Source organism: Cydia splendana, chromosome 18 (assembly GCF_910591565.1).
Source record: "Cydia splendana chromosome 18, ilCydSple1.2, whole genome shotgun sequence".
Classification (NCBI taxonomy): Eukaryota; Metazoa; Arthropoda; class Insecta; order Lepidoptera; family Tortricidae; genus Cydia; species Cydia splendana.
In genome coordinates this window covers 6,414,227-6,437,500 of record NC_085977.1, presented here as the reverse complement: position 1 = coordinate 6,437,500, position 23,274 = coordinate 6,414,227, and the positions used below count along the sequence as shown (strand labels likewise).

General features: G+C 35.4%; 2 protein-coding genes and 2 long non-coding RNA genes across 6 annotated transcripts in view; 3 read left to right on the top strand and 1 right to left on the bottom strand.

Annotated features, from left to right (window-relative positions):
- Positions 1 to 75: 75 nt before the first annotated feature.
- LOC134799434 (uncharacterized) lies at positions 76 to 828 on the bottom strand. Its single transcript, XR_010145409.1, has 2 exons — positions 738 to 828; positions 76 to 695 (listed from the first exon to the last, which is right to left on the bottom strand). It is a non-coding gene; the product is annotated as an uncharacterized LOC134799434 (long non-coding RNA).
- Positions 829 to 3,247: 2,419 nt separating this feature from the next.
- On the top strand, positions 3,248 to 3,820 carry LOC134799435 (uncharacterized). Its single transcript, XR_010145410.1, has 2 exons — positions 3,248 to 3,391; positions 3,640 to 3,820. It is a non-coding gene; the product is annotated as an uncharacterized LOC134799435 (long non-coding RNA).
- An 11,918-nt stretch (positions 3,821 to 15,738) lies between these two features.
- Positions 15,739 to 17,457, top strand: LOC134799210 (transcription initiation factor IIA subunit 2). The gene is made up of 4 exons (XM_063771599.1): positions 15,739 to 15,931; positions 16,021 to 16,148; positions 16,293 to 16,399; positions 17,012 to 17,457. Exons 1-4 carry the CDS (start codon positions 15,860 to 15,862, stop codon positions 17,029 to 17,031), a joined length of 327 nt encoding a protein of 108 aa, XP_063627669.1. The 5' UTR covers positions 15,739 to 15,859; the 3' UTR covers positions 17,032 to 17,457.
- A 4,594-nt stretch (positions 17,458 to 22,051) lies between these two features.
- LOC134799417 (transcription initiation factor IIA subunit 2-like) overlaps positions 22,052 to 23,274 on the top strand; it is a 215,563-nt gene continuing 214,340 nt past the window's right edge. For all 3 annotated transcript variants that reach the window (XM_063771819.1, XM_063771818.1, XM_063771820.1), the window contains exons 1-3: positions 22,052 to 22,214; positions 22,294 to 22,421; positions 22,597 to 22,703. In XM_063771819.1, the coding sequence (XP_063627889.1) occupies positions 22,143 to 22,214; positions 22,294 to 22,421; positions 22,597 to 22,703 (307 nt within the window). In that variant the 5' untranslated portion in view covers positions 22,052 to 22,142. The remainder of the gene's footprint in view (positions 22,215 to 22,293; positions 22,422 to 22,596; positions 22,704 to 23,274) is intronic.

Below are 23,274 nucleotides of genomic sequence, written 5' to 3'. Positions count from 1 at the left end.
TAATGATTTTTAGATGGAACACCGGTTCGCCTTACTCAATGATTTCAGACTACCAAAAGGTATGAAATTTTAAAGAATTATAAACAAAGTTGACTTTGCGACCGGACCAGCGAGGAATATCCAACAGCTGTTAATGTGAGACTAAGTACTAAGCAAAAGAAAATAAATACAAATTTGAAAATTAAAGAAGCAATATAGCCATCCGAAGTTAGAGTAGGTAAGTAAGTTCATACTTACTTATTAATTCATATTAATGAGGATTTATTTACAGACGTAATTAACAGACATGAAAACAAGGACACAAGTGAATTCTTGAAAGAGAATGAATTTCTAGCCTACTTGCTAAACCATAAATTGATTAAAGAGCAACATGAACATCTATTGGTATAATAAACGACATAAGTGACGTCGTCTATCGACTCTACAAATCGATGAAATGAACAAATGTTATTGGCAAAATTCGGACACACGAAGGTATTGGTAAGTTCCTTAATAAAGCTTGTTTCAGATCTCAAGTTAAGGGTATCAAATTTAACAAGATTAAACATATTGAAATATATATTAATAAGGTTGCAAGCAATCAAACTATAGCAACAAATTTGTATGATCTATAACAAGTTAAAATAAACAAGAAATTAAAAAGGGTCACTTAAGCTTTCAAGATCTCGTAAAAACAAGGAAAATAAAGACATATACTAATAAATCGTAAAGATAAACAATCTATGAAGCATGTCGACAAGGAAAATAATTTGCGAAGTATAAAAATAACGAAAAGAAAACCTTCGTCATGGAGGTCGAAGACAATAATATGAAGGAGGAAGATCAGACTTAAGAGAGATTCACATCTTAAGCAAAAATATACTAAAAAAAAGAACGGACAGCGTAAAGAAAGAAGACTGAAGAGGGCGTGAAGAAAGAAGATTGAAGAGGGCACGAAGAAAGAAGATTGAAGAGGGCACGAAGAAAGAAGATTGAAGAGGGCACGAAGAAAGAAGATTGAAGAAGGCACGAAGAAAGAAGATTGAAGAGGGCAAGAAGACAGAAGATTGAAGAGGGCACAAAGAAAGAATATTCAAGAAGGCATGAAGAAGGAATATTCAAGAAGGCATGAAGAAAGAAAACTACAAAGGACTTAAAGAATGATGACGTGACCCCACATTAAGAACCGAGACCCAAAAAAGGATGGAGAAAGAAGACTGGACAAGTGGAATTAGACATTTACTCACGATAGTCATGATAATAACAAAAAATCAAGATTGACTCAAAACTGTATGAATGAAGGAGACTAAAGATGAAAAGAACTTATAAGAAGAGAGCATGAATGAAGAGTGCTTAAAGAAGGAAGACTCAAGATCAAGATAAAAAAAGAAGACTCAAAAGAGGGCAAGAACGAAGACCAAGACTGCAAGAACGAAGACTCGAGATTGCATGAAGAATGAAGACGCAAAACTGCAAGAAAGAAGACTCAAGAACGAAGGCTCAAGAGGGCAAGAAAGAATACTCAAGACTGCAAGAACGAAAACTCAAGAGGGCAAGAGCGAAGACTCAAGAGGGCAAGAGCGAAGACTCAAGAGGACAAGAGGGCAAGAGCGAAGACTCAAGAGGGCAAAAAAGAATATTCAAGACTGCAAGAACGAAAACTCAAAACTGCAAGAACGAAAACTCAAGAGGGCAAGAGCGAAGACTCAAGAGTGCAAGAGAGAAGATTCAAGAGGGCAAGAGCGAAGACTCAAGAGGGCAAGAAAGAAGACTCAAGATTGCAAGAAAGAAGACTTAAGATGGCACGATAGAAGACTGAAGAGGGCAAGAGCGAAGACTCAAGAGTGCAAGAGAGAAGACTCAAGAGGGCAAGAGCGAAGACTCGAGAGGGCAAGAACGAAGACTCAAGATTGCAAGAAAGAAGACTGAAGAGGGCAAGAAAGAAGACTGAAGAGGGCACGATAGAACACTGAAGAGGGCAAGGAAGAAGACTCAGATTGCAAGAAAGAAGACTCAAGATTGCAAGAAAGAAGATTCCAGAAGGCAAGAAAGTAGATTCCAGAAGGCAAGAAAGAAGACTCGAGATTGCAAGAAAGAAGATTCAAGAGGGCAAGAAAGAAGACTCAAGAGGGCAAGAAGAAGACTCGAGAGGTCACGAACGAATACACAAGAAGACTCAAGACTGCAAGAACGAAGGCTCAAAAGGGCAAGAAAGAAGACTCAAGAGGGCATGAAGAACGATGACTCAAGAGGGTATGAAGAACGAAGACTCAAGAGGGCAAGAAAGAAGCCTCAAGAACGAAGGCTCAAATTTCAAGAAAGGAGACTCAAGAGAACATGAAGAGCCAAGACTCAACTGGAAGAACAAGACTCAACTGCAAGAACAAAGACTCGACTGGAAGAACAAAGACTCGACTGGAAGAACAAAGACTCGACTGGAAGAACAAAGACTCGACTGGAAGAACAAAGACTCGACTGAAAGAACATAGACTCGACTGGAAGAACAAAGACTTTATTGCAAGAACAAAGACTCGACTGCAAGAACAAAGACTCGACTGCAAGAACAAAGACACGACTGGAAGAACAAAGACTCGACTGGAAGAACAAAGACTCAACTGGAAGAACAAAGACTCAACTGGAAGAACAAACACTCGAAAGGGCAAAAACGAATACTCGAGAGGGCATCAAGAACGAAAACCTAAGACTGCGAGAATGAAGACAAACACTAAGAGGACATGAAGTAAGAAGACTCGAGACTACAATAATACAAATTCAAGAGGGCAACAAGAAGAAAAACTGAAGAGGGCATGAAGAAAGAAGACTATAGAGGGTATAAAGAAGAAAGACTCGAGAGGGTATAAAGAAAGAAGACTCAAGACGGCACGAACAAACAAACATTGTAGAGGACATGAAGAACGAAGACCCAAGAAGGGCGAGACTAATAAGAGAAGACTCAAGAAGACCTAAGACTGCAAGAAGAAATAAGACTCAAGAGGGCGAGAAAGAAGACTCAATATTGCAAGAAAGAAGACTCAAGATTGCAAGAACGAAGACTCAAGATTGCAAGAAAGAAGACTCAAGATCGCAAGAAAGAAGACTCAAGATCGCAAGAACGAAGACTCGCGAGGGCAAATGAAGATAGAAAAAGAAAGAAACGAAGAGAAGATACAATGATATTGGCTTATCGGACATCTGACAAGATAATAGAATCCAAAGAGAAGAAAGAAAATCGAGATATGATGAAATGTAGTTACCATAACTAATAAGCAGAAGAAAAAGGTTCAACAAGTCGTAATCTAAACAAAATTGAAGATGATGGCCGAGAGAAAACAAAGAAAGCTTCCAGGACCAGAAAGAAAGAAAAGTCGAGACTATGATGGGATATTCATCGACAGACCAATTCAAATTCAAGGTTAGTAATGAAATCGTTATTATATTTTTTGTGAATGTGGGCCACCTATTCGATTTGCTCCCCATATTGTAAAATGTAAAGTAACATGAGCTTAAAATATCAAAGTGCAATCTAATTTAAACCTTAAATCGGAATCCTAAAGTTGAAATTCTATTGGCGCGTATGTGGTCCATAAATTGTAATATGTCCGGAAAAGGGTTAATAGGGCTTGTCATAAAAAAAATAATCGTTTTTTTTCTCTTTCACAGCGCTACGTGTAAGTGGTTCCGTCAAACAGTACGTGAAGACGACCCCTACCAGTTCATGAAGACTGCCCCTACCAGTTGAAAGACGAAGACTCGCAAGACCACGGAAGAAAGAATGAGCGCGCCGCGCCGCAAGACTTACACGATTGTAGTGATTCAATAATAATTAAATTAAATTTATCCGGTTACTAGTATTTTCTATTAATTACCTACTCAAAATGGCCTTACACAGTAGTCTGTGCGGAAAGAGAAGAGGCATGAAATGTATGGGACCCAATACATTCTACGACTCTTCTGTTTCCGCACAGACTATACAGTCTGAATTCGCAACGGAATTCATCATCTGAATTTAAGGTTCTTACAATTAGTTCCAAACGCACGGAAATGCATAAGTAGGTACAATATTTCAGGATTTCAGGTAATGAATTCCTGATTCATCTGACAGCGTTACGAATACAGAACATGGAAAAACAAAAATAGTGGTGATCCGTTTTTAACACATCCGTTGCGACCATGGTATAATAATATATTCCGCCTGGTACTCTCTTCCGAGATTCGCGTATTGGCTCCTCTACACGTTGGCCCAACCTATTGGTCCAATATGTTGGGACAACGTGTAGAGGGGGTATTGGTGTCGGTTGGCTTTTGGCGCGCCGGATGGCGATGAGTTGGCCGCGGTGTCGGTTTTTCGGCCGCACATCAAAGGGAATGGCCAAGGATTGCGGTACGCATCTACACGTGGCCCAATCCACAGTGCGTGCTCGAACGCGGTCGAGTGCGGACGTTTGTGCTCAGTATCAATTTTAGTTTTTTTTTCTTAATTAAAATGACGAGTACGTGGCCTCGTTATGGAAGTAATGAAGGAATAGGAAATTTACGCAGACAGTACATTTACAATTTAAATAAATAAATATAACAATACATACTTATAGTAAAATAAATGAATATTATATACATATCTAACTATATATAATAGTAAGTACCTAAATTACACAATTTGCACAGCTATGTTGGTAAACTAGTAACAAAATTAAATAAAATTATAATATGTTCTAAAATAATTTAAGCAAATTATAAGGTAACATGAAATTAAAAAAGATATTGAATTAATTTAATTCTTAAAAAAAATCTAACATTCATTTATTTTCGGGAAATAGGTATCATCAAAAAAGTCTTGCAACTTCTACGACATTTTTTAAAATTACTTGATGATAATAATGGTACGTGGCGTATCTTAGATAAATTGCTGCAACAGCTAATGCTTCCACGTCCATCTTGGAAACCGGTCAGATCACAACTGAAATTCGCCATCGTGTAGTAGCGTTCTAGCTGCTTTGTTACTGCACACCGTTGTATGGGGACCTTGCACTTTGAGACTATGCGCTGAAACTTGGCACAGTTGATTCTTAGCTGGTCTTGAGCAGATACAGACCGGGAGCCGTCGAGAGCCACCTCTCATTTAGTGAGGGGGGAGGGGGAAAGTTCGACGTTGCCGCGCTTCACTTGGAGCAACATTTCTCTACCATCAATATTAAAAAAAATATTGAAGGGAGAAAATAAATACTTAGGTCCCCTTTTTTAGTCATTCGTAAATAACTCGTAAACGAAGGCCAATAGCAAAAAAATTTTTAGTACATGAATAATTTACATGAAATTTCCTACAAAAAAGGTCATTCGAACTTTTTCGCTAGGATCAATATTAAAAACGATATTAAAGAGAGAAAATAAATTCTAAGGTCCCCTTTTTAAATATTGATCCTAGCGAAAAAGTTTGAATAACCTTTTTTGTAGGAAATTTTATGCTAATTATTCTTGTGTTAAAATATTTTTTGCTATTGGACATCCTTTACGAGTTATTTACGAATGACTAAAAAAGAGGACCTTAGTATTTATTTTCTCCCTTCAATATTTTTTTTAATATTGACCTTAGCGAAAAAAAGGAGCACTTATTTTAGAAGAAATCTGAAACAGATTATTTACGTAAAAGATATTTTTTGCTGTGGGCTACCGTTTACGAGTTATTTACGAAAAACTAAAAAATAAACGATTGTAGAACAAATTATAAGTAACTTTCCCACATTCATAATATTTTGTATTGAGATCACTCTGGCCCACGCTTAATATTATTTTTTATCTCCCATTTCTCAACAGTTTTGTATAATAAACTATATATTTTCTTAAACGTAATAAGTGTAACTTTACAACTATATTTTTTGTTTTCAGATTCCTACTACACTTAAAAAAAAAAATTGGTAATTATGAAAAAATCCAAGATACGTTTTTTTGTCTTTTCTACTTTATGTTTTTTTTTTGTTAGAAAGTGCATTGTTTTGGTTCCAAAAAAAAATTCCTCATCCTTAATTTAACCGAAAATGATATATCACATGCCCTAATAGGTACAGTTTTAGAGAAATGTTGCTCCAAGTGAAGCGCGGCGGCGTCGAACTTCCCCCCCTCCCCCCCCCACTAAATGAGACGTGGCTCTCGAGGTCTCCCGGTCTGTATCTGCTCATGACCAGCTAAGAATCAACTGTGCCAAGTTTCAGCGCATAGTCACACAGTGCAAGGTGTCGTGCACTAACAAACTAGCTATTCCGACCAAAGACATATGTAACTTCGTATAAGACGAATAAAGTCTAAGGAAAAAACGTGCCTCGGAATTCAAGTAAAAGTCATTCTCGAATAGATGCCGCACACACCTTTAGCCTATCCTCGGCTAGATGGCGTGACAACACCGTTTCATATTTAACAATTTTAACACATATATATCAGTGAATGAACATGGATCAAAATGATATAAAAATAATAAAATCATTTATCCATATATATTCATTTTTTGATAACTTTATACGTTTTCATTTTGAGTTTTAGTCGTGTGTCGATAGATGGCAGTAAATTTACAGTGACTACAAAATTTACAATGACAGGACCCCTCTATACTATCTGTGACGTCCCACGGTCAAAGGTACCTTATGGCGGGTATGGAGTTATGCATACCCCAGTAATCTACAATAAATAAGCTATCGATAACACAAAAGATCAACCTTCTAGGTTGCGTAGTTACAGAGATATGATTTTTTGAAAATAATGTTGTGAAATGAGCAACTTTACGATAGAGAAGTTTTAAGTTTAGCCGCCTAAAAAACTATGTTCCTGAAGTAAGTTACATAGTTGACTACAAATAATAATGCCTTATATATCTGAGATTAAAAAAATATTGCGACTTGTTCTGTAATGCAAATAGAAACTTTTGATATCGACTGATTTATGTGTATACTAACCAATCTCTTGAAAATAAAGTTTTATTTCATTTTCACGATTGATTGCAATGAGCTCTCAAGATTTAAATTTTATCTATTAGAAAACGACACTGACAGACAGTTTAAGCAAAAAACAATACCGATTTAGAGGTGAAAATGTATTTTCTGACTTTTTCATATAAAATCACAAAATTGAATATTTTTACTTTTAATGTGACACACAATCAATTTTTCTGAGCACATATGAAAGAAATTCTGACATTCAAATGAAATAAATCCTAAAACCCCAACTAAATACTATATTTAACCCCTTATGCCACTTTAAACTTACATAACAATAACAGTATTTGCTCCATACATTTACGAAAAGGTACCTTATGGAAATAAATCTAATAATACATCACTATAAAATATCAATCATATTATAGTTTATCTTTTATGAATAGAAAATATTAATTTACATTAAACTGCCCCCAATTTAATTAGTTCTTCGTCATAATAATCTTAAAAAAGACCAATAATTTGTATGTAATGAAAAGGTACCTTGTGGTCAAGTTACATGATGAGGCATGATGATGATGGAACAGTTAGGATAAACTAATAATATTTTGGGGTTAAGATGGTATAAATCGTCTATTTCTTATCAATAATATATTTCGGTTGCTATTGAAGATAAGCGGCATTGAGGTTCAATGACCTCAGATATTCCTTAAGGTAATGCGTCGGGTATTGGCATTTTTCAGCAAACCAATGGCTGATTTACTGCATGCGACCAAACCAAATGAAGATTATTCTAGTTAAGAAAGACTTGACGAGAGTAACTTTGGTATAATAGCAGTCTACTTGGATTTGTGATGTCGGTCTATGTACGGTTATAATATTTGCGAGGCGCCCCAACCAGAACTGAAATTATCAAATTAGTTTTGCAGAATGCTAATACAGTTCTCTACCAAACTTCTTTTCCCGTATTGACTAGTTTTTTTGGGAATTTTCAATCCATAAGGTACCTTTTCTACTAAACTCTGAGACGACATTACTAGGCTTATAACTAACTTATAACAAAAATAAAAACAGGTAAACAAACGTTAGGCATTAAGGTTTCAGATCACACAATAAAAAAAAAATTGAGCATTTTTTCACCTCTTTACAAAACATTTAATATCTCCGAAACTAGAAACCCTCATAAGGTACCTTTTCCCGTGGAACGTCACAATTCTATTCTTTTTGGTTCCGACCAAGGCACGGCCAACTCTTGGGCCAAGCGTTGGCGGAGCGTTTGGCCAACGTGTAGAGGAGCCATATGACCTAACTGACACGGGCCTACGTCATCATGCTGTTTACAGGTTCTCAAACTTTAAAATGTGGGAGAATTTTAACCAACGGTGAAAATTATTTTAACGGCATTAATTTTAAGTTATTCATGTAGAAACATAGTAAAATAAAACAAATCTAATGTATTAAATTAAACTTTATTTATCTATGCAAGACAAACGTTTGAAAAACTAATTCACAGTTACACATTAATTACCAAGCTTACGACGTGAAAAGTTTGGAAAACACTGCGACTGCTGACACTGAGCGAGAAGGAAATAACAATTAACACGCGTTCGACAAGGATGACGGTCAGGGCCATAGACTTATAATATATAGAGACGGTGTCTCAGCGAGCTGTCACTGTTGCCACTTTTGTTTAGTGTACGATTAACAATGAGGCCCACCTTGCTGTAGCCATGTCGATAAAGTCATATCGATAAACTATCGACATTTCTTGCAATTTTAATTTTACTTCGAAGGCTTAACGATACCTAAAATGACCAAAAACGCTTTTATTCTTTATTGTGGTTATCAGATCACAATTTTATAGTCACGCCCCAGCAGGGAACCAAGGGAAAGTTCAGATATTTAATTAAAATACATAAATACCTCCTAAAATAGGTGTTCCGCAATAATTGAATTATATTATTATATTATAATATATTCATTATCCATTAGCATTTCAATTATGTTTATGTTTAACGAAGATATTGAAGCTTCAATTAATCGCTATTTCGTTCCGCTGTGTAGCGTTTATCGATATATAACATGATTAAAATCGACTTTTCACATCCCTAAAAGAGCAAACATATACGCTTTTACGCACACATACACATCCTGGGCGCATCAAGAAAGGCAACACTTGATTTGAAGTCCACCTTGTCAACAGTATGGTTGTCCTTTTTTGACAAACGGCATTTTTAAAAGAGCGAGGAGAGAGAAATGATACTAGTTGCTGCGCCGTGAAAGAGAACAGAAAACGTTGGGCCCTTGGTCAGGGCATGAAGTAATCTATATCCGAATTGTCAAATGTGACAGCGCTATCCTGTGTTGCCAGTAGTGTAAACAGAATTACCCGAACGTCTGAAATGTATTTCGTGAATCGGAAGATATTGCTAACGAATAAGTAAAAATGACGTGTTATTGTAAAATTTAAGATAAAATACATGAAAATTATAATATTATAAAGAAATATTTTAACTTATTAACCATAGGTATAATGTACCCATGTAACATGTTATGTTGAAATAAAGTGGCAATGTTATTGTGACGTAGGCCCGTGTCACTCTGGGAAGAGAAGACCATGGTCAGGCCCAGGCTGACGCAACTAGGAACAAAATAAGGTTTTGTATGGACTATAGTGACCTAGCCATAGCCAAAAAAACAAAATAAAACGTCAGTGCTATTCATCTGTCATGTCAACTGTCAGCCACATTGCTTTGTTGCTTGTCATGGCGGTTCGTAGGTTTTACTTACGTATTTCTTGCAATTTCTTTTTTAAAAGCCTTCGTTATTTTCCAAAACAGTCAAACGTGATAAGAACATACAGTGAGTTTATAGATTTTGTTTAAATGCCACCGAAAACTAAGTTGTTTCAGTGCGAAATATGTGGAAATTGATACACTCGCGAAAATCGCAAAAAAGGAAGTTTATGGCGAAATTTCCATTAGATGAAGACCGGTAAGTATTGCTTTAGATACTTTTAGCCTTATTTTGGTGTAGCAGGCTATAAACACATCGAAAATTAGATATTTCATATCCACTTTCATTGTGAACTAGGGATGTACTACAAGTATCGATACGAAGTATCGATATCGACTGCAGTCTAATTTTTTATCAATGTAAATAGTAAATAAAATAAAATGAGTGAATTTCCTGGTAACTTGCATACAACATGACTATAATTATTTCTCCGAATATTTTTAGTGGAACATTATCTCATTACAGCTTGGCAAAAAAGAGTAGAAATTAAAAAGTGGCAACACTGTAGTGTCGTCCCTTTCAAACCAATGCATGTAAGAAAACGGGACGACACTACAGTGTTGCCACTTTTTAATATCTACTCTTTTTTGCCAAGCTGTATCTGTGTATTAATGGAATGGACATTATATTATATATTTTAGGAATCTAGGAATAGGGGATATTACTGCAATGTTCTGCCGCCAGAGAGCAGCACTACCGACTCTAGAAAATTCATAGACTAACTTATACATACTCTGCCTTAAACTGTTTTTTGACAAGTTTTCACAGACTATAAATTATGACATTGATGCATCAAGGCGGTTTGTTAACAAGGGCCTACCGGTAAACGCAAAAATCGACATTTAGTTATCTGCCTCTTTATCGCTCGAATATGCAAGAGTGATAGAGAGGTTAGACAACGAAATTTCGATTTTCTTGTTTCGCGGTAGACCCCCAGATTGTGACAGATAGTGGTAGTGGCGCTACCTATGCAGAGTTTTGCGTAATATTCCCTATTATTTAAGATTTTAACCTAAAATATAAGAAAATGTATTTGTGTCTGTTTTAATTATTAAATGTTTTCAGATGCAGGCAGTGGGTCAAATAAGTTGTAATGGAAGACTTAATTTTATTATTCAAGAATATAATATATAAAAAAAAATCGTTTAATCAGGTGAACACACATTTTCCTCTGTTACCTGTGGACCGTCGAACCGTCGGGATGTATTTTAAATTAATTATATTAAATTATTAAAACATTTTACATATTTTTATTTTAACAAATAAAAGTCGTGTTCACATTTAAGTCCAACCATGTATTAGTCCACTCAAAGAACACTATATATAACATACGACTTAAATGTGGACTCGATTCTAACCTGATTTCGAGTACGAAATTTGTTGACAGGGGCCCATGTTTCAACCCTCCCCAATTTATCGATATCGATAAAATTCGCAAGCGTGTAGCATACTACACTATTTAAGTATGTTATGTTGGTACTATTGTTCTTTGGCAGTTCTTTGTCGTACATGTTGGTAATGATTGGATAACCAAACATATACACAGACCAATCAAGTCGCTAGCAGGGGTGCGAAACTCCTGACTTCGGTCAAACTCGGCTCCGCTCGGCTCAGCATTGCTCCGAGCAATTATTAGGGTTGGCACCACTTGACTTCCTTTTGCGTGCACGACCACAGATAACATAATCACTTGATTTTTGACAACCCTAAATAGCCGAAAGGGATAGTGCCATATATTAGAAAGGGATAGCATGATTCGACCCTGAACCGCTGTCAAACTTCGTTTTTGTAGGAAGTTTCCTTTCTGTACGGTAGTACTATTTGGTACTATTAATTATTCTGTGTCGCTAGTATGGAAGTCCCGTCTCTTAAAACGTAGTGATTATATTTATATTCTCTTTGCGGTAGACAAGCGAGCCAGTTGGTTGCCACCATAGAGTAACTTATATATTGGTTGCCACACGCGCTAAGGCCCCATTCGCACGACAGCTTAAAAAGCGTTGCGTTAAAACCCGACGTTGGCGCTTTTTTACCGTTTCCAATTTTGTGTTCATATGAACGCTTGAAAATCACTTGTGAGTCGTACTGCCACGTACGCATCTCAGCAAAGCCATACTTTATTTGCTATTACGACGTATTATTTGAATATAGCTTGAATATTTCAGGAATTTGTAAGCATAAGTTGACATTTTTAAGGTGAAACTACTAATAATCTTGACGATTGACACCAAAAATTGACACTTGACAGCCAACTGACAGCAGCGCCGGCGCTTTTTTAACGCTTGTGAGAACAGATACACGGAGTTCCGTATGCTCTATTCAATTTGACGCCAACGCTCAACGCCGAAAATCGAACAGTGCTCGATAAAAAAGCGCCGCGCTTAAAAACCGCCCTCATGTGAATACATACATGGTTATCCATTTGTGTCATTCAAACGCTTTTTTAACGCGCGTTGAAAAAGCTGCCGTGCGAACGGGGCCTAACAGCTAAAACTATCCATTATAAAACCGCTATTCAAAAAAGGAGACCGTGAAGACCCTAATAACTACAGACCAATTACTATTGTCTCAATATTGTCGAAAATATTTGAAAAAGCTTTTTGCACTCGATTACACAATTTTTTAACTAAACATAATATCTTACACCCTAATCAATATGGATTTAGAAAAGGTCTCAATACAGAGGTGGCATGTTTTGAGTTTATTAAATATTTAACTGAATCTATTAATGACAAATTGCCGGTTATGTCCATATTCCTCGATATGACTAAAGCTTTTGACCTAGTTGATCACTCAAAACTTCTTAAAAAATTGGATGCTTCTGGAGTCAGAGGCCATTCGAACGATTGGCTCAGATCTTATTTAGATAATAGAAGGCAATGCACAGAAATCTCTAAATTTGTAGAAATTAAAAATCAAATACACAAAACAATATATAGATCACCTAATCGTAATGTAGTCTCAGGAGTACCGCAGGGTAGTAATTTAGGTCCACTGTTATTTTTAATATTTATAAACGATCTTCCTAAAGCCACACAGCCCAAATCCATACTTTTTGCGGACGATACAACTATTATAGTAAGGAGTCAAGATCCGTGTTCATATGAGGCAGATGTTAATAAAGCCTTGACTGACATTAATAATTGGATAACTAATAACAACCTTCTCATAAATTTATCCAAAACTCAATACATGCAATTCCATTCATATGGGGCAACCCCTCCTCATCTTAATATCAACCTTGACGGTGCTGCTCTTCAGAAAACTGACTCAATTAAATTTTTAGGTTTATATATCGACTCTTATCTAAATTGGAAAGAACATATAACATCAATATGTTCAAGGCTCGATCGTTTTGTATTTGCCTTAAGAAAGTTACGCGATTCTGTATCTCGTGAAGCTGCACTCGTAGCTTATCATGGTCATGTAGCATCCATTCTCAACTACGGCCTCATCCTATGGGGTAACTCTGTGGATGTTGAAAGGGCATTCAAGCTTCAAAAGAGATGTATACGTGTAATTGCAAATGCTCCTGTAGACAGCAGTTGTAGACCTTTGTTTAAACAGTTCAACATCTTGCCTTTGGCTTGCATATATATATTAAAAATTTGTACTTTTGTTAAGCAATTTCCAAATTATTTCGTAAAGCGTTCAGACTTGTTTTGTGCTAATCCACGACCACAATATGAAAATGTCCTCAATCAGCCACGATGTATGACCAGCATTTATAAAAAAAATGCTTTTAATATGAGTATTGTGATCTTTAACAAGTTGCCTGTTCAAATAAAAGCTCTCGAAGGCAATGAGTTTAAGCAAACTTTAAGAAATTGGCTTCTTGATCGGTGTTTCTATAGTATACAAGATTTTTTAAATAACGTAGATTAAGTAACGACCTGTGTAAATTTGTAAATAAATGTTATCTGTAATCGATTTGGTTATGGTTAAAACTATATAAATGGCTGTAGGTAATTATAAAGTATTTGATAATTTTAATAAAATGTTAAAGCTTTCAAATGTAACTACATATTTTTTAAGATGCCTTTAAGGATTTGCATGCTGTTTGTACACAGCTGAAAAGGTGGAACATAATACTGTATAACAATAAGACCTGTAATTACCCTTTTTTGCAAATAAATAAATTGTTTGTTTGTTTGTTTGTTTGTAACGTACGCACTACATATTACGCTCACGGACGTAGAGAGTAAACTGGATAGTGTACACTGGCCAAAAAGTGTGTCCACATGAGATGTCAAACCTGAGCCCTCCATCTCTTTCTAATTAGGGTGACCATAAGTCATATGAATGTGGGATATTAGCATAAGATGGAATGTATAGTTTGGCCAGGATCTTTTCTCATTCGTGCATAATCAGAGAGAAACATACTGTATTTTCCCTATGCTAGTATAATTGCCCCAGAAAAGAGATGGATAAAGTTTTTTTCTCTTCTGTAAAACGCTTCACACAACCTTACTTAATTTAGTAGTTATAAAGTTATAAAAGCTGTTACAGATGGGATGGGCGTATTGGATCGCGATCAATGTGATCATGGTTGATTGTGAGGAAGGTGGTCCGCCGTACGTCCATCGTACGTATTGGGTGAAAACCAGCGTAGTGTCTTACAGACACTGCTTATGCTGAGCGGCATCCTATTTGGTGTATGTTTACTGTATTCTTAACTTTATGTTGTACTTACCGTAATCTAGGTATGTTTTTGTACGCCAAATAAATATTTTCTATTTCTATTTATTTCTATCAAAGACAGCTATAAGAGAGAGCGAGACAGATATTCAGGGTCGGGTAAAACGTTGTAGTTGTACTTGGTAATTCGCAAATCGTATCGATTAAAAACGCTGCCTTCGGTCGTGTTTTAATTTATCACCACTCGTTGCGAATTTAATTCCTACTTTCAACACTTGCAACGCAAATAAATTTATATTATTACTATGCCCACTGGTTATCGATACTAGTCATTTTGTCAAGCCCTAGCGTAGCGTAACAATTTATGTTTTTACACGAAATTATCTTGATTATTGACTAAAATGATAAAATATTAGCACACGACGAAATAAAAACTTACATTTAACTGTGTAAACCGGCATTCTACACTATTTATGCTCTTCATAATTCATAATTTAACAAAATACCTATCACTATCAATATCATACTCATGGTGTGTTCATATACGTGATGACTTCCCTTTTGCGTACTTTAGCTATTCTTTAAGCGTCATCGTAGATCTGTAATTGAAACAAAATTTTCAAATTTGCCGCTTTTGTATACTGACGGAAATGTCGGCTCAACCTATATAGAATCGATTACATATATATAAATAGTTAGAATTAACGTTTCAGTAATTAAATATTATGTATAAATATGAGTCTGTAATGTCCAAGGACTTCGGATTTAATTTTTGGCAATTATGTAGCTCTCATTACGTGAATCGAATAATTAAACATGCCGAAATAAGTATATCTTTATTTATTTATTAGTATACTATTTAGGTAAAGTTATTTTTACATTAAGTATGAAATAACAATTTTGTAAGACCGATCCAAATCGTACCGACATCATGGTCACCCTAATCGTCATCAAGTTGGGGATACCAATTAATATTCAAAGTTACTACAATTTCTACCATTTTCAATTTACTGTTTTTTTTGTTGCGCACATACTTGGCTTAATCAGTTAATAATATTAACATCATAATAATTAGCAAATTACTTAAAAGATATCAGAACTGTAATTGGAATATAGCACTAAAATAGTATAAGAAGGTAATGAATTTCAGTAGTATATTGATATAATTTTTACCACAATGGTATCTTTTTAACATTGGCAACATGTGCGAGTGAGACACAGGGCTCGGGTTTTCTATCTCATGTGGACCGTTTTCTCTAGTCTGGTACGAACAACATTCTGTCTCGGTGATAAGGTTCAAATTAGTATGGCAAAAAAAGTGACAACTCGCTCCAGTTTAAACAATATAACTTCATGATTACGCTAGCTACATATTAATAATCTGTGATTAGTATGTGATTTCATTTTAATGCAATCGTTCGTTTTTATTCTATCATAATAGTGGCGTCGAAATTCAGATTATCCCGTTGAATATTGTTTGAAATAGTGCGTTTGTCTTGTGTATTTCAGTTTAAATTACACAATCTATAATGTCATATCAACTGTACAGAAATACTACGATCGGAAACACATTACAAGAAAGTCTTGATGAACTGATCCAGGTCGATGTTTATTTGTATACTTTTCCTGTTTTGAAATTTCGTTTCATAACATTCTAGAGTCGCTAAAATGAATTTTATTTTTATTTCAGTATGGGCAGATAACACCGGCTTTAGCAGTGAAAGTACTATTACAATTTGACAAATCTATAAATACAGCTTTATCCAACAGGGTGAAATCTAGATTAACCTTTAAAGCCGGAAAATTAAATACTTACAGGTATGAAAATTGTTATTCTATTGGAATTAAATTATGTACAACGTAACAGGTATAATATTGTAAAGTTGTAATCCATCCCACTAACCAGCCACCCAACTTGTTGTTTTAATATTATTTAAATCATTTATTTATTTATATTTCCAGGTTTTGTGACAATGTGTGGACCTTTATGTTGAATGATGTGGAGTTCCGAGAAGTGCAAGAAGTTGCTAAAGTAGACAAAGTCAAAATTGTAGCTTGTGATGGTAAAAGTAAGTAGATAAAATAATTGATTTAGGCTCCACCACTTAGCAAACCGAAATGCAGATTAATATATAAAGAACCGTATTTGTGCGAGTATTAATTTCTGGCCTCAATCTACCTAATACTGCACAACATATTTCATTATTAACTTAACACATTCATTGCCACTAAGTGCTATGGGTTACGCTCGTAGCGCGTAGCCACGGTTTCGCCGTTTGGAGCACGTAGTCGCTACGAACAGTGTACCTGACAGTCGGGTTCTTGGCGCTGAATGTGTTAAGAGTTATTTACTCTTGTTGGTGGAGTATATTCCAGCTTTCCCTATCTTGCACCAGTTCTTTGACTTTGTGATACTACAATATGCCATGATCTATTATGATGTCTCTTTAATATTTTTAAATTAGAGGCACAATTTTCAGTTATAGCAATCAAGTATCAATCTTTTTTAGTTATTTACATGCGCAAATTCACATATGGGTTTGCTGAGTCAATTCTTAAGCCCCCTCCAGACTATGCGCGTGAATCGCGGGCGAAGCCGCGAACGCGAGTGTGTAGTCGATTTTCGCAGACTGCATTTTGTTATTGCAGAACACACTAATCGAATATATTTTTTGTTTCAGATGTTGAGGAAAGGAGATAATATTTGTGGTGCTGGTATAGTGTCTACTTCCAATAATTATCTCAAAATATTTTCGTAAGGCTCTAGTTTTGAAAATGGATTCAGGTGTGCATCAGTATAAATACTCAGGGCCTAATTGCATTGAGGGCCTTTTGTTAATATTTCAGTTTGGTTTGTTGTGATTTATGATTATGAGGTTAAATAAGACTTTTGACATTGGTGTTGTGTTGTGTTGTGTTGTGTAGTGTTAATACCAAAGCAAGGGACAAGCATTTCCATTGCTTCACAATTCAAGACAAAATAGGTATAGGTACTTAACTTTATTAGGATTTTTCGTAATTGTATGGAATAAATTGAAATGTTTCATTTAAAATTCTGATTGTATTTAATTCATATCAAGTTATGTTATGTGTGTATTTTTAAAATAAATAAATCATATACTGGTGTTATGTGGTTTTGAATTAAATGCTGCTAATTGGAATTTTCATAGTTGCATACTGCAACAGACAGACTGGAGTCAGAGGGGCTACCGCGAAAACCGAAATTCGCAAATTGCGGGGATCTTTCTCTTTTACTCCAATGAAGGCGTAATTAGAGTGACAGAGAAAAATGCCCGCAATTTGCGAACTTCGATTTTCGTGGTTATAGCCCAGCTCTGCTTCTCCGCTATCTAATTTAGTGCCAGTTGCACCAACCACATTTGACAGACTGATCAACATCAGCCGGCGCGCCCCGGCGCTTTATTATGAAACTTTCCATACATAAAAATTTAGCGAACTCTTTAACGATACGAACAGTTTGGTGCAACCGACCCTTAGTCTGTCCGCGCTTTTAGCCCGTTCCCGTCAGTAGAATAAAGCGGCAAATTAAAAAAAAATAGGCGCGAATGGTTATCGTCCCATTGAAAATTTGAATTTCGCGCCTTTTTCTGACAGTGGGTTTACAGGAATTAATTTACACAAAAGATGACTGTCATGTGATTTTCGAAGCTAGAGAGGATGGTTTTATTGCGGTAAAACTGGTTTTCTTAAAATGGAAAAGTGGACACTGAAATTTGATTGGTTTGCACAGCCACCACGGGCACCACCTACAATAATGGGAGGTCTTAATTTTTTTTTAATGGCAACATTTAGAAAGGGACAGAGACAGAGGTCTCCCTCATGCATAGAAGTTAGGATCCTATAGAAGCGGTATACGCGTGCCTCCGTGAGGGACAAAACATAGGCAATGCGACACTATTGTTGGTCAAGCAGATCTTGTCAGTAGAAAAAGGCGACAAATTTGAAAAATGTAGGCGCGAAGGAATATCGTCTCATTGAAAATTTGAATTTCGCGCCTTTTTCTACTGACAAGATTTGCTTGACCATCTATATGATTGGACGAATTTATTTGCTGCCCACCATAGCCTATACTAATTTAAGGTGGGGAAAAACGTAGTGATTATATTCTCTTTGGTGGGGAATAAAAAAAATGTGAGACTGTGACAAGGACAAACAATAATAGCGCTTTTGCTGCTACTCCTACTGAAAGATACATAGGACTATCCCGTTCGCTCATTCCCCCCCAACATGCCTTATCCAGTTAAAATACTAGATTCATGCCCTCACGACTCTTGCTCGGCACGTATTCTCCCTTACCAAGTGAAATTAATCTTTAACTCAATATAAATAGAGTACACTTTACGTATTGACTTTTTTGACAGTATGTATCTCGCTTGTTCTACCCAGGGACCGGAACCGGTTACCTTAACCGGGGTTTTTCATAGGGTTATTTTAAAAGTGGTTATAAAAACCCCTACCATAACGGTAACCGTCTGATAAGGTAACACTTTGATTCGGTAACCGTATCAGATCGAGTTAACCTCGGTTACCGGTAACCGAAATAAAAACCCAGTCGATTCAGTTACCTCATAATAAGGTTTTGAACCAGTTCAAACGATTGTAATCTTTACGCACACATAAATTGAACTTATTATTGAATAACCGTGGTTGGCATGGGCGGTCTATTAAGTCTCCAGCACAAACATGTTTTTTTGTCGGTAACTTCGCTTATTGTCAATTCAAACAATATTGTACTTTGAGTCCTTAAGCTAAAATTGAAAACATTATTGAGCGATTACAGTATTACTTTGGAGCGACAGCCGCAGCGCGGCCATTCCTTTGTTTATCTTTATACCTGTGTGTTCTTATTGTTTTTGTTCATTTCGGAGCAATTCTAGTTTGGAATTTTTAGAAAAGGGCTTGCTGCAAGTAAACACCATCCTATCCTAGCAATATCTGCTATTATTTAGTTATATTTTTAATGCTACTTAGATATTATTTTTCTATTTTCGGGTTCGAACTTGGTATGTACATACAGAGTAAAGACTGATTTAAGGAAATATTTTAACCTAACTAGTAATTTTACTGGTAGGTATAGTTTATCTTTAGATAGAGTGATTAAATAAATCACTTTGTGATAAAGATACATGCGTTAGCGGATTGTGGTAGTGTGGTAGATATTTAACCATTGTTGACAAATGACATAATAGGTAGTTATTATGGGCTTATTTTATAATAAGCAACTACTTTTAAACGTTTTCAGATGCGGTGAGTTGTGTCAGCTAAAAGTCGTAATTTACCTTGTTTTGCTTAATGCAGCGAGCAGAATATATATATATTATCTATAGCAGTGATAACCTTATTTTAATACTTCAAATCTTTCATTAATACCAGAATTCATTATATTTATTGAGTATCTGTAACATTGGTACCTAGGTGAAATAATTTTGATTAAATTAAATAGATACATACTTAGTAAGCAGTGTTGGGCATTCAAGAATAAAATCATTATTTGAATAAGAATTCCTAAGAATAAAATCACGTTGATTTTATTTCCGTCAAAATTATTCCAATAATTTTGATCGGAAATAATAAACGTATGTGAACAAATTTAATAAGAATAATCTCATTCTTAATCAAGTAAATGTAATCATGATTTTATATTCTTAATAATATTCCTGGATTAAAATGCAGTCTGGGTGCCGTATAGATAGAAGTAAATAATAATAGTTTCTTGTCTAATTTATACCTAATTTTATTACTTTAATTTACTGCCGCATAGTCTTTGTGTTGGTCGATACCCGTATTGCTTTTAATGTGATAACTAAATCATCAGGTACAATTCAGCTGATCTGACCGGATGGTGGATAGCGAAACACTTCAATGGCTCACTGTGCCTAATTTAATGTAAAAAATAAAATACCGGCCAAGTGCGAGTAGGACTAGCGCAGGAAGGGTTCTGTACCATTGCGCAAAAAACAGCAAAGAAATCACGTTTGTTGTATGGGACTTATATATTTATAATATTCTGTTTTTAGTATTTGTTGTAATAGCGGCAACAGCAATACATAATCTGTGAAAATGTCAACTGCCTAGCTATCACGGTTCATGAGATACAGCCTAGTGACAGACAGACGGACAGCCGAGTCTTAGTAATAGGATCCCGTTTTTACCCTTTGGGTACGGAACCCTAAAAAAGGTGTTTTTAAAGGTATGATAAGGAATAGCTCGATATGGTGTATTCCTATTTCTCTCCGCCGGGCACAGATGGGAATAGGCATTAGTATGTAGTTTCAGTGTCCGAGTTACTACCGAGACTCATTGTGTTTTTAAAAATTCAGCTGATATTTAAAATTTGCATTAATTATTAGACGGAAATCAATAGGTATTAATATCGTTTCACACACCGCCTACCGCACGTGTCTCAAATGAAATGCTGTCAAAAAATTCACCACGCCACGATTAAATCTTATTGTTATTGCCAATGAGTAATAAATGACGGTCTCAAGTGGAAACACGCCAAATAATACAATACAATAATTCATGCTGCGATCTGCGACTTTCTGCAAATCTAGTGATAAGCGTAGGACTCTTTTCTTACCTGCTGTAATTTGCTATCTCATTCACTTTCCGTATGTGTGAAAGAGATAGCATACGTAAGACCTCAAGGCTGATAAGAATAATAAACAAAATACATACTTAATTGGCAAAGGAATATACATTGAACCATCATAATTATAATTTCGCAGTTTACTTTTTATGTAGCTTCATTATCAAATTATCATCACCGTTTCGAAAGCTCCTAAAAAAAATGTACCTACCTATCTATCACAATCACAACTTTTACGCTAAAAAAAATTCAAATCAATCCGACCATTGAAAAGAGGAGTGAAATTTATTTTACAAATTATATACATTGTACTACAAAAGTTAACTTAATTCAGAATAACATTCTAATTGAATATAATGCAGAAAGTCGCAGGTCGCAGTATGAATAACTGAAACCACATACTAAACAATACATGAAATGAATGAAATGAACGAAATAAACACAATAAATACAATAAACAAAATAATCAAAATAAATAAATAATATTAATCAAATAAATAACATTAATAAAATGAATATTATTAATAAAATAAATTACATTAATAAAATGAATATCATTGATAAAATAAATAACATTTATAAAATAAATATTATTAATAAAATAAATAACATTAATGAAATAAATGAATTATAGTAAATAAATAAACAAAAAAGTAAAAAAAACAAAATTAAGAAAGTTAACAATTAATAAAACAACTATTTTTTTTAGTATTCTACTGACGGCACATCACTAAATACGGATGTTGCAAACGTATAAGCAACCGATAATAAAGGTTACCATAACCGAATAAAAACCTGTTAAAAACCCCTAACAAAAACCCTATCGCGATGGGGTTTTGAATTAACTCGGTTAAAGGTTAAGGTTACCGTTTCAATAAGCTTACCATTACAATCAGGTAACAGTATGATAGGGTTACCGAATGATACGGTAACCGAATCGATTGGGTTACCGAATGGATAGGATTAACCGTAAAGAGGGGTTTTCCGGTCCTTGGTTCTACCTGTTGGTCCTGTTGTGTGGTCTGTCTATTCTGTCATTTCTGTCTGATCAGTTCAGTTCAGTTTCAGTTTTTAGTTGTCTATTGTGTTTTGTGTTACTTCATTCACTTCATTTTGTGTTAACTCGCAGTAAGAAAATCAAGCATTTTATAGAACTGCGTTTGTTTTGTGTACTTTTAAAGTTTAAATTACACAAATTTATAATGTCATATCAACTGTACAGAAATACTACGATCGGAAACACATTACAAGAAAGCCTTGACGAACTGATCCAGGTGTTTATTTGTATACTTTTCCTATTTTGAAACTTCGTCTCTTATCATTCTAGAGTTGCTAAAATTAAGTTTATTTCAGTATGGGCAGATAACACCGGCTTTAGCAGTAAGAGTGCTATTGCAATTTGACAAATCTATAAATCAAGCTTTATCCAACAAGGTGAAATCTAGATTAACCTTTAAAGCCGGAAAATTAAATACTTACAGGTATGCAATTGTTATACTATTTCTACTATATTAAAAATGTATTATTCATATAGTAGTAGTACCACTGTATATTTATTCATATTATAATTATTATATTATGTAATTACATTGCACCAGGTATAATGTAACCCATCAACTTGTTGTGTTTCATATTTTTTAAATGTTTTATTTCCAGGTTTTGTGACAATGTGTGGACCTTTATGTTGAATGATGTGGAGTTCCGAGAAGTGCAAGAAGTTGCTAAAGTAGATAAAATCAAAATTGTAGCTTGTGATGGTAAAAGTAAGTACCTATTCTTATTATACATTCTCATTTTCATCCAGGGCAGTGACTTTGTTAAAAAAATGAATTTACGGCATTAACATATATCTCAGGGCTGGCCTTACATGCCTTAAGAATGGGGCATGAATTGGGCCAGTACAGTGGTGTGACACTGCTACAATGCGATTGGTTGATCAGTTCGCATCACGCGCGCGATTGGTCGCAGCTAGTTGCGTTAGACTGCATGATTCGCTCAAATTCGTGAGTGACACTGCTGAACTAGTACCATTATTAGTGCCCGTAAGGCCCATCCAGAGATTTAGGGTACACCAATGATTTAGGATACACCTTGTACTATAGTAGAAAATAATATGGAGAAGTGTATCATCTTGGGGCGAATGAATGGCAAACGCGCTCAAGGTGGGGCTCGTAAGAGATGGTCTGACACCATGAAGAAGACGAGTGGCGGCAGCCTGCACCGTGCAGTCCACTTGGCTTATGACTGCAATCAATGGAGACATGTTGCATGTGGTCGCGATCCTCAGCATTGAGGGAACGAGGAAGAAGAAGAAGAAGAATAGTAGAAAACCGA

Excerpts from the sequence above, each read along its gene's own strand:
- LOC134799210 (XM_063771599.1), top strand. The coding sequence starts at position 15,860 with ATGTCATATCAACTGTACAGAAATACTACGATCGGAAACACATTACAA. Across the intron at positions 15,932-16,020 it reads GTCTTGATGAACTGATCCAG|TATGGGCAGATAACACCGGC; the intron begins GTCGATGTTTAT and ends TTTTTATTTCAG. Across the intron at positions 16,400-17,011 it reads TGTAGCTTGTGATGGTAAAA|ATGTTGAGGAAAGGAGATAA; the intron begins GTAAGTAGATAA and ends TTTTTGTTTCAG.